At 40.0% G+C, this 12,347-nt stretch overlaps 1 protein-coding gene across 1 annotated transcript in view; it reads right to left on the bottom strand.

Annotated features, from left to right (window-relative positions):
• The window catches only part of LOC103042479 (endothelin-converting enzyme-like 1), a 65,645-nt gene that overhangs the window by 19,241 nt on the left and 34,057 nt on the right, over positions 1-12,347 (bottom strand). Inside the window, exons 8-10 of the mRNA XM_007247686.4 lie at positions 8,259-8,481; positions 949-1,047; positions 474-548 (exon numbers count right to left, since the gene is read on the bottom strand). Of these exons, the coding sequence (XP_007247748.3) occupies positions 474-548; positions 949-1,047; positions 8,259-8,481 (397 nt within the window). The remainder of the gene's footprint in view (positions 1-473; positions 549-948; positions 1,048-8,258; positions 8,482-12,347) is intronic.

Below are 12,347 nucleotides of genomic sequence, written 5' to 3'. Positions count from 1 at the left end.
CTAGACTGCTGGAACACTCGCAGGTTTAAAAACGGCAGGTTTAAGTTCATTTTTAGACTCCCACTGACTCACATAGGAGAGTAACTTTAGCTGAGCTTCCTTAGCCTGAGCATCTGTTCATGATTAGAATAGCACTGCTGAGGTAAATGTATTGTGCTTTGTCTCCTGGGACATAAAAAAAGTTTAACAAAAATGTAAAATACATATGTTTAAACTGTAGTTCTGTTATTGATTTTTCTTTGGAAAGCAAGACAAAAATGAACTTTGTATATTTTATTTATTCAATGGTCAAAAAATTTGCTAAATAAATGAAAACCTGTAAAAAAAAAGCCTAATGCTTCATTTTGTTCAGATTTGGTTTTGACCAAAAATTTTCATTTAGATGCATCCCTATTGGGATTGTAATGTAAACACACGTTACTCTTTTTAAAGCAGTGTCTGAACCCAAGTTGACCCACAGTGATCTGATTTACCCCATATTCCTGGTCGATGAGCTCCGGCTTCAGTAGGAAGTCTGGATACCCCGTCATTACCATCATGTGCTGGAGCTGAGGGCATGTGCATCACGTTTAATTGCATGAGAGAGAAAAAGAGACAGAGGCAGATAAAAAAAACAGAGCTCTTGAGTATATATCTTCTTATTTATTATCGTGTTTGTGGTTTAAAAGCTTTCTAGGAATATTTCCACTCAGTATAAACTGGCTCATTAAAATAAGTACCTCTGACAAACTGCAGCATTACACTTAAGTAAAAAATCCATATCTAGTTAGAAAATCCTGCACCATTCTACTAAAGCACTTCACTTCTACAAAGTTATTTCACAATTACTCTTCACTGCACACACTCAACATCTATTTTTAGGGTTTTTTTTAAGCCAGAGAAGTTGTTAAACAGTGATACTGTTAAGGGTTGGAAGTGGGGCTAGTGGTTATTGGCTCCCTTGGTTACCTTGGCTCGTGCTGCCTCTTTGGTCTCTTCATCCATCCAGTCCAGCTCTTGCAGTCTGACGTCCAGCGCGTGCTTTATGTCCTCCACCAGCTGCTGAACCTGTGGCCCAGAGTGAAGAACAGAATGAGACAAAACTCTAAAACGTTAACTTTAACGTTCATTTTAACACTCTGAACAGAATGTCCATCAGCAAATGTAAACATTTTGCTCAGCTAGAGTTAAAATGGACTTTTGTTGTAGTAAACACGATACAAAAGTAGTTACCTTTAAAGAATAGCACATCTCCATTCTCCCTCAGTGTTCCAAGATCCAGACATTTTAACAGTTTGTCCAAACACCCTTCAGACTGGGTGAAACGGGGCATAATTTGCCCTGATAAATTGCGTTTTCCACTCAGTGATGGCGACGCTCGGAGCTGAAACTAGCATTATGGGATGTAAACAGAAGTTTTTAATAAACTTATTGTGCACTTTTTAAGTTATTAATGCCTCGTTTTAAATGTCAGAGCTCTCCAGATTCTAGCAAGTAGGTGTGGAGCTACTTTGAGTCTGGATAATGGTGTAAAAAGTGATTTATCAGGGCAAAATATGCCCCGTGTCACCCAGTCTGAAGGGTTTTGGACAAACTGTTAAAATTTCTGGATCTCAGAACGCTGTTGGAGAATGGAGGTGTGCTATTCATCAAAAGTAAGTACTTTTTATCATTTTTTTTCCCTACACCAAAAGTCCATTTTACACCAGAGTTCTCCTTTAAAGGTAATGATGGTTTTGAACCAGATATAAGAGTTAAAAGGCCATCTAGACTTTGCAGAATTTTGCACAATCTAAATCTAAATGTCTAAACGAAGCTCTGACAGTCTGTGCAAACTTCCTTAACTCAACAACTCAATGACATTTTACTTCACTGTCATTTTAGTAGATGATAGAGCAGCTTGAGACTTTAAATTACTGTGATGAGAATGTTGAAGGAATATTCAGTAACTACATGATGTTCTTTCCATTCACTATTTTTAAAGTACACTGGCATTTAAATGAGGGTCCTCTTGAGTTTCTTCCAGGAAAATGATTCTAGTTCTGTGAGATTCTTGAGTCACCTTGCCAGTCTGCGGATTTATCCAGAGACTGTTGGCGTTGGTGATTTAAGTTTAGGTTGAAGAACTGAGGGAGCCATGGGCAAACCTTCAGCTCGTGCTTTCTGAGAATGTCCGTTGTGGATTTTTAGTGGTGTTTTAAGGTCATTGGGCCCTATTGTACTCCCTGTTCAAGGCGCGCCGTGATGCTCGTTGTTATCTTACACCCTGTCAACAGTCTATTTCATGCCTTGTACCTGTGCTGTTAAAACAGCGTCAGAGTTTAGAGTTTAATATAGTATTTCCCAATGCTAACTTTTTTCTTCCCTGATGGCACGGCCATATTCCAAGATGTCAGGATTCATGGGGCTGGAATTGTGAAAGAGTGATTCAGGGAGCATGAGATCATAATTTCACACATAGATTGTTCACCACAGAGTCCAGACCTTAACCTCATTGAGAATCTTTGGGATGTGCTGGAGAAGACTTTGTGCAGCGGTCAGACTTGGTGAAAAATTACTGCAACACTGGATTGATATAAATCTTGTGACATTGCAGAAGCTTTTTGAAACAATGCCACAGTGAATGTGTGCCGCAATCACAGCTAAAGAAGGTTCAACAGAATGTCAGTGTGTGACCTTTTTTTTGGCCAGGCAGTATATCTTAAAATAAAATAAAATGACCGCATTTTGGCTCACAGGTATGGAGTTCAGGTAGCAGGACCCCTCATCAGAAGTTCTCTTAGGGCCCCAGGAAGGTCTGGACCAGCTCAGGCCACTGTGATTTGGAGGGTGAGTAAAATTGCATGTCATTGATCTTGAAGCTGGTGATAGAGAAGCTTATGCTTCAATGTCACTGTGACGGGGATGCTTAGCATCTGTCTCACTGCTACCTGACACGGTTTTACATGATGACAGATCAGCTGGTGCTTCTTTGCTGTTAAAGCCTTCCTCAAGTCCCTCACACTGACAGAATGGTGGTAGCTGTTTCTCATCACTCAACTGTCATCTCTCAGTCTAGAGATGCACCGTCTTCTGAAGCAGTGTCTTCTAAATCCTTTTCCTTTACCTTTTTCATGTCTGTTTTCTCTTTTCTTGATCCCTATTGTTCTTGTTGTCTGTTCTCCTGTCTTGTGTTCTTGTTTGTTGCTCATTGCTGTCTTACATTCTGTTAACAGTCTATTTTCACACCTTGCACCTACACCGCTAAAAAGCATTGAAGTTTAGGAATAAATTACACTGATGGGCGTGGTGGTCTGGAAGTGAGGTGTGTTTAGGTAAAGTTATGGCGAGTTTCTATTTTGGCGGCGAGAAATACATTGACTGATCCGCCACTGGCTGATTAAAACCCTGACAGCAGTCAACAGTCAGCTGTCCAATCATATCTTAGCTATGCGGGAGCGCTGTGTGCTTTTACATCAACAATAAACAGAATAAAGAATAAATGAACATTGCTGTTCCCTTAAATGAGCTGCTGGTGAACCTTCTCAGCATGAACATGCAGAACAGTATTCTCTGCTGAGATGCGCAAAAGCACCACGCTGTTAAGATAAGAACGCGCCAAAGTCAGAGCTCACCTGCCTCTTAAAGGGAATGATAACTGGCAAACTGACTGGTTTATTGGTTCACATTACGCCCAAAACTCACCATTAATTAATTAAAATAATTAGTACATGTCTGCACAAGGCATATTTTTTGCAGCCTCATGATACCAAAGACACACAGACACGCCCTGAATCCAGGTGCGTGAAGCACAATTGACTGGTGCGCTATAGATCACTAAAATAGGGCCCCAGGTGTTCCTTGTCGTGTTTCTGTATATACATTCCATGTTTTTCCTTGTTTTATGTCGTGCTTTTGACTGTCAGCAATCTTTGATTGCTGTCGTTTGTTTTATCCACAATTTTGCCGTGTTTGTTTGTTTCTTTGTTTGTTTATTTTGCTTCTTTGTTTGCTGGACCCTGTTAGTCCTTGTTTGTTTTATAGTCTTTTGTTTTTTAGTCTTAGTTTTTGTTCTGTTTTGTAATGACAAATAAAAGCGACTTGCATATGCATTCTGCCTCTGGATTGTTACAACAGCTCTCTATATTTTCAAGCTTAAACAGCTTTGACCTTGTTCACGCTTGGCGTTAAACGAGGAACACTGAGAACAATACATGGTTACATTTATTTATTAAGACTGATATAAGCATTATATATTGAACTATGCAGAAGTACACTCTAAAAAACAGAGGTACGATATGAGTACTTTTTTGTACTCGAAGGTACACTCTTTATAATTGTACCCTCAAAGGTACAATATTGGTCTTTACAGGGTCAGATTTGTTCCCTCTGAAGTACAAAGTCATTTCTAACAGCAATAAGTACAAATTTGTACCATTTAACCAGCCAAAGGGTACATTCAGTATTCTGCATCACTGTACTAATAAACAATATATATTTTAATAGCACATTTTTTATTTGAAAGCCAGACAATTTTGGATCATCAAGTTTTTGAGCCATATTTAGTTGATGATAACGTTTATAATCTTTATGATCTTTACTGCCACAAAAACCATGGGTACAAAAAAGGACTTTCACTGAAAGGTACTTTTTTGTGCCTCAATATAAGGTACAGCCCCAGCGACAAGCTTTGTACTCTTTTAAGTACAAATCTGTACTTATATTTCTTAGAGTGTAGCGTGTAATGCAAAATGAATGGAATGGAATGGAATCTAATGGAATCTTGTGATAATTCATCCATTGCAGCTTCAATATTCACACATTTCCTACAGATTTTGTAATAGGGGTGGAGTGTTAAAAGCATGTCCAATAGCATCCCATATTTACTTTTTTTACAATGCAGTTGGCCAGGCCATAGTATCTGTGTCTTCAAGGCAAGTTCGAGATGACAGAAGTATGTAAACGATAGAGATGTGATCCCGATATGAGTATAAGTACAAGAGCTCTATCAAAACAATTGACTTGAGGAGCAGTTAAAGTGTTCTTTTTTTATATATATTTTTATCCCAATTACAAAGCCAATTACCAAATTCACTCATTAGAACTCCCCCTATCACTAGAGATGCCTTAACACAAGGAGGGTGAAGACTAACACATGCCTCCTCGGACACATGTGAAGTCAGCCACCGGCTCTTTTTAAACTTCTGCTGATGTACCATTGCTGAGCGCAGCGGCTCAGATACATCAGCTCACAGATGCCTTGTACAAATCGGCATCACCCTAGGAGTGATGTGGGGAAAGAGTGCCATCTATCCACCCGGAAAGAGCAAGGCCAATTGTGCTCTCTCGGGGCTCCTGATGGGCAGCTGATGGGTTGAAGTGTTCTTTAAGCTCCACACTTAAGTCTCAACTAAATACATTTAAGTTGGTGGTTTTAAGGTGACAAAATGTAAAAAAAATCAATGGATACTTGTGTATACACTGGCTTTCTCACAATGTTTTGTACCCTGTTCACACCTGTAATTCAGGCTGACCACTTTTGCTAATGGCAGGTGTGAACAGGGTCTCTGATTAAGCTTCTAACCTGATTACCAAGCCATTCATGAGCTAGAGCAGGTGTTCTTCTACAGGGAGCAGTCAAAAATATTCAGGGAAGCGAGTTCCCTAGTTCGCCCACAGAGCGTGACCACAATTCAGATCCAGCATATCTCTTCATCAGTCCGGTTCTCCAATAGCAGAGCAGGTTTTGTGGTGTTTTGCAGTTGAAGTTAAGCGAGTGGGAAGGTTGGCAGGTGCTGGTCTAAATCAATGAATCTCCTGCTTTGTTTGCTCGCGCTTCGACTTACTCGACTGCTTAAATGCGGCTGATAGCCCACGGCACCCTGAAAAAGTCCTACTTCAAAAGGAAAGGTAAGAAGCGAGATTGCCGAGTGCGGTTGTTTTGACAACACCGACGGGGTGACTGACGAGTTCTCCAGTGGAGGCTAAATCTGGCAGACGCCCCGCCATGGCAGCCATATGGGCGAGGCATGGTCTACGAGAACCGGCCTTTCATCTATCCACGCATCCGTCAGCCTATCTGTCAATCCGTCCATCCATCCTTCCATCACTCTATCGTGGAACAGCATGGAGAGTTAGAGAGAGAGGGAGGTAGAGAAGGAGGGGGAGTGGGGCGGTGGAGTCTGAGTAGAGTAAACATCCAAGCAAGGGAAGAGAGGAAAAAGAATGAGAGAAAGAGAGGAGGAGAAAGGAACAAGAGAGGATGAGATCACATTAAGGTGAGGGATTAGGAGTGAGAGCGGGAGAGAGAGAGGGATTAGTGGGGAGAGAAAAAAATGGAAGGGGATTGGGAGAGAATAGGATGAGATGAGAGAAGGAATGAAAAGTGTGGAGGGGAATAAGAAGAGAGATGTTTTAAAAAGACAAGTAGAGGAGAGAGAAAAGAGAGAAAGCAGTGGATTGAAAAGACAAGAAAGGGAGGAGAAATAATATTATTAGAAAGAGAGAGAGAGGGGATAAAGGAATACTGGTGGGTGAGATTTAAAGTTCCTTAAAGGACGATGTGTGAAGAGTGAGTGTGAAGAACTTGTGAAAGATCTAAAGAACTTTCACTTAATCTAAAGGATATTTACCAAGTAAGGGATGGTCAGTGTGATCAACAAGATCATACATATCAGTATTTTTAAGATTTGGGAATGCACAGAAATGTTCTGTTTTTTTTTTTATTTTTTGGATGACTGAGACTTTTAATTTGGTTTTGTAGCTTTCTGTTAAATGAACCATCCCACAGAGATCACATCCCTTCCAGGGTAATTGGAGTTGTTTTTGTCTGCATCCAATTGCAAACACTGTATTTACATCTGCCCAAGCCCAACCAGACCTACACTGCAAAAAATCCATTGGCAAAAACTAGACAAAATATATTGTCGCAGTCCTATGAAAAACATTCATCTCCACTTTTGTCAGTTTTTAGTTTACTACATAATTTGAACAGACTAAACTGTCGCTTACGCTCTGCCAAAATTTCTTGATGAACGGACCAATAGAAACACTTCAAAATGACCTGAAAAGTTTACAAGTTTTTTTTCTCTCTCCTGTACAGTCACTGTTTTGGAGATAAGTGTTTTTTGTTGGACAGCGAGATTATGTGAATTGAGATGTACTAGTGCATCTCAAAAATTTAGAATATCTTTGAAAAATATCTTCTGTTGAAGCCCCTGTACTTTAGTTCATGAAGTCTTTCTTCTGAGAACAGTAGATTGTGATACCTTCACTCCTTCCCTCTGGTGGTTGTTGCTGATGTCACTAACAAAACAGTTGTTTTAGGGTTTTTCTTTACAGCCATCACAATATTTCTATCATCAACTTCTGTGGTTTTCCTTGGTCTACCTGTTCAACATCTGTTACTTAGTACACCAGTGACGACTTTCTTCTTCAGGACGTTTTAAACTGTTGTTCTGGCTAGGAACAATATTTGTGCAATGGTTCTGATTATTATATATCTTCTTTAAGCTACACAGTTGCTTGTTTGTCACCCATAGACAGCTCTCTTGTTTTCATGGTTTTCAGTCTGCAACGATAAAACTCAAATCTGAAACTGAGCGTAGATATTTAGCGCCGTTCATTGTTTGAATAATTAATGTATCAGGACACACTTGGGCAACAAGACACACCTGACAGTCACATTATGTTATACACTACAATGTAGTGTTCTACATTACAATGTATTATATACATTATAATACTTTTGCTCATGAGAAAAATGGGTGGATTTAGACAGAAGACGCTATATTTTGAACTGTGTATCCAGATCCAGATGTAAATAGCTGGAAATAAAAGCTGAAATGTTGATCTTTTGACTTATATTCATCTTTTAATGTCCAATTTAAATGGTTTAATACTTTTGGAGGGCACTTTATACCAGTACATAGAGCTTTCTGTAAGTTGTACAACTCTCTGCTAAAAATTAAATTAACATAAGGAAACCCCGCCTCTTTCTTTTTTCCAAAATCATACCAAACCACAGGGTTTCTACCAAGGTATAATTGAAACCGTTAATTTTGTGTAATGTTACATCCCTCGTTTCTAATATTATGGACACTGAGCATGTTTATTCTGTGTGTGCTACTGTTGTTGTTGTTTCCCATCAGGTGTGGCGCTGCACTGTGTGGCATCATCCCGCTCTATTCTCTTGTGTAATGCGTGTGAGGGACGAGATATGAGCAGATGATGTTAGGGCTGTGTTGGTGTGTTGTGTGGTCTTGCGTCATGTGGTGTTGCAGAGCGTTGCTGCGTCTTGCCTTGGCTTTGCTCTGGGTGGAGAAGTGCTGCTGGACGAAGAGCGCTCCGAGAGCCATGCCGAAGTGCTTGTTGGCCTGAGTGAGGCAGAGTCGGCCCAGCTCCAGCTGCCTCTCCGTGCCGTCGATCTCTCGGGAGAACTCGTGGATGGTGCTCCTGAAGGCGGTGGACAGGTGCTCGCTCAGAGCCGCCACGATACGCCACAGCATGTAGTTGTGCAGGACCCTGAGGGGAACGGGGAAAGGGTGGGGGGTACACAGGGACAGGGACACAGGGTTTAGTTAGTATATTTCTTATTGATTTATACCATTTTAGTAGCACTTTATATGGAGGGTACCTATATACAGGCTTTATAAAACATTAGTAAGCATTTAATAATGCATTTATAAAGCAATACTTCAATATTTATAAAACGCTTATCCTAATAACTACAATATGACATAAAAATATGTCCTATGATATAAATAGGTGTTAAGTATCAAATTGAACATTATATTAAATGTATTAAATACATCTGAAAAATTATTAAGATACCACTTTAAAACAATATATTTCTCTGATTTTTCTTAAATAACTATCGCTTTTTTATTCTGTAAACTACTGACATTGAAAAGCTCTGGAATATAATCAAGAGGAAAAAGGATGGTCACAAGCCACTGAACAAAAATTAACTGCCTGAGTTTTTGAGCCAGGAGTGGCATAAGGTCACCCAAAAGCAGTGTGTAAGACTGGTGGAGAGACAACTGTCAATTGTGTTATATCAAGTCCAAAGTCAGTGCAGTTTTCCCTGGAAAATCTTACAGCAATTCCAGCTTCCCTCTGCTTACAACTTTTATGGAGCTGCAGATTTCATTTTCCAGCAGGACTTGGCACACTATTACTGGAATAAAGTAACTTTTCAATGATATTCAAATTTTTTGACGTGCACTAGTATGTGCAAAATAAAAGTTTTAAATGTCCAAAAGGATCTGTATGATCCTTCTTATTCTGTAATATGGATACCTTATCATGTGCTAATTTCTGACCGTGGTGTTCAGATGCGTCCACACAGTTTGTATATCCTCTATAGAAAAGCACAGGCCAATAGTTTGGGGTGCTCAGGGGCAGCCTTGAGCACATTAGCCTAAGCTCACCTTGCCTAAAGCCAAGGGTCAGATAGAGGGGTTTAAAGCCCTCCAGCACTGGAAACTCTAGAACTATGACTTTATAACTATATCTGTGCATAGATATATATGCTGATGATTCATGTCTACTTGCCAGTGATCAGCCTCACTCACAAACCAACCCCTCGTGTAACAGTTTGTGATTGGTTTAGAATTATCATAATGCTGTCCCATAACTTTTGGCAAGAAGGTGTAAAACAGCCCTAGGATTATTTGACAATAGTGATAAACACAAACTAAGCTGGACAATGACGAACAAAATCTAACTACACAAATCATAAACAAATGAACTGTCTGTGTTTGATTGAGCACATCAACAATGCAGGCTAGAAACAGTAAGCCAAATAATAAAACTTTTTTAGATGAGATTAGAATTGTGGGTTTCCTAGTGTTTCCAAGTTTTAAAGCATATATGATGGCAGGTTTGGGTGCTGCAACAAGACAATGACCCAAAGTACACAACCCACAGGTCCATACTAGACAATATTAGGTTTGTATGAAGCTGCTCAGCCATGGAAACTCTTCTAAGCTAAGAAGCAGTCACACAGCTTTGGAAAAAATAAGAAAATAAGTGCTTAAGAGCATAAGAAGTTTTCGATCAAGAGATCAAATCAAGTTGAACTGCTTGAATTGTTGCACCAGGAGTGGCATAAAGTTATCCAAAAGCAGTGTGTAAGACTGGTGGAGGAGAACATGCCAAGATGCATGAAAACTTTGATTAAAAACCATGTTAATTCCACCACATATTGATTTCTGAACTCTTAAAACTTGAATATGAGCTTGTTTTCTTTGCATTATTTAAGGTCTGAAAGCTCTGCATCTGACAAACTCCTAAGAGCTGAGTATACTAATAGAGGATGACACATGTCTTGAAAAGTATATATAGTATACCCTGATGAGCAGGGCTTGGTTCAGAACACCACTGTGAAAGTTATTGGAACACCTACTTTTAATTGTTTTTAATTTGGCACATCAGAGTAAAGTGAAGTACTTAGACTTTAAGGGGTTAATGTAAGAAAAGCACTGTATCAGTAAATCTGAACTGAGTAGAGCCAAAAAGAAGGGGAGGCAGAAGAGAATCATACTTTATACTTGAGATTTAGACGTTGTTTCTGAAAAGTGTAATAAATCTTGTTAATGCCTGAGACTAGAGAAACGAGAAAGAGAGAGAGAAAGAGAGAGAGAGATTGAGTGGGAGACAAAGAATAAAAAACCCTGAATCATCTGAGACGCAGGAAGGGCCAAATGAATGGCTAGACATTCTAAAAAGATTAAGCCGTAAATAATTACTCTGAAATATACAGATGGAAAATGTCATACTAAACAAAATGCACTAACACACACACACACACACACACACACACAAACACGCACACACGGGCACCCTTCAGGCCTCTGGGGTGACGTCACCCCCTCGGGTTTGGATTTTGACACGTGGACGGCATTTTAATCATAACACTGTTTGGCACCGCTATGGGCCTGTCTAGCCAACAAAGCACTTCTGAACACAATTCAATTGCGAGAGAGAAAGAGAGCGAGAGAGAGAGAGAAAAGGGGGGGGGGGGTTGGGGTAAGTGAAGGGGAGGGGGAAGATGGATGGATGAAGGGATAAAAAGGAGGGGGCGACACTGTCTTTTAACCAGTCCTATAATGTAGAAAGAGAGAGAGCACAAAGGCCATTACACGCCGAACGCAAATGAACAAACAGTCAGAGATGCTTTACAAAGCTAAAGATCTTCTTTAAATCTAAGCCTCTGTTCACACTAGCTGGCACAAAAGTTGCTCACATCGAACTAAGTTTGTCTCTTGTGGGGGTGTTAGAGGTCAGTCGCATCTCTGAATCTGAATTTCAGTCAAATTATAGATAAACACAAGCTAACTAAGCATAAAGCTTAACACTGATAAACACAACATATGAACAAATGAACCGACTAAGTACATTATGTTGCCAAAAGAAAGCATATAAACTTGTGTGGCATCAACTCTTCAGCTTCAACTCTTCTGGGAAGGCTTTTCACAAGGTTTAGGAGTGTGTTTCTATAGATTTTTTATTATTTTTTGGATTCTTCCAGAAGCAAATTTGTGAGGCCAGATAATGGTTTTAGACAAGAAGACCTGGCTCACAGACTCCACTCTATCTCACCCCAAAGGTGTTCTATCAGTTTGAGGTCCGGACTGGTGTGCAAGAACAGGAAGGGGCTATCCCCAAACTGCTTCCAAAAAGTTGGGAGCATGAGATTGTCCAAAATCTATTGATTTCCTGAAGCAATAAGAGGTCTCATCACTGTAACTGATGACCAGACTTTACGTCTGCGGCTGGACAAGTACCGTTCTACTGTCAACCCCAAAACCCAAACCTTATATCATGTTTAAAAAGTTTGAAAAGTTTCACAGAGCAGAAGCTGCAAACCTTGGACCCCCGTGTTTTTTGGTTTCAATTGGTCCAAAGAATTTGTTTGGCCAATCGTGTAGTATGTCAGTCACGCCTGCCACTTAGAGCACTCCTGTCTCTCCCACACTCACCCTCCCTGCCATCTTCAGTCTCGGACCAGACTACATTGCCCAGAATGCACAACTCCTGATCACATTACAGTGCACATGGCACCTCCGGTAGGTCAATCACCTGAATATTGACATCACCTGCTCTAGGCCTTATTTAAGCAACCCACTTCAGTTCACTTATTGTTGGAATATTTGATAAGACTGACTGTTGCCTATTCAGTAATGTTTTTTGTTTGGTAAGTTTTTGCTTAATTATATTAATTTATTCGTGACATCATGCGGCTGAGGCTTGAAGTTGCATCAGCCACTAGAGGGTCATAGCGCAACAGTCTTTGACCGTGACTACATGGAACTAAGCCATTCTCCTAAAAATATGGAAAGAACCTTTATTTTTCTTTGTAATCTGAATAAAATTCAGTAAACAGC

Source organism: Astyanax mexicanus, chromosome 18, assembly GCF_023375975.1.
Source record: "Astyanax mexicanus isolate ESR-SI-001 chromosome 18, AstMex3_surface, whole genome shotgun sequence".
Taxonomy (NCBI): Eukaryota; Metazoa; Chordata; class Actinopteri; order Characiformes; family Acestrorhamphidae; genus Astyanax; species Astyanax mexicanus.
Note: the sequence above shows the minus strand (reverse complement) of the source record. Positions and strands in the feature narration are given on the sequence as shown.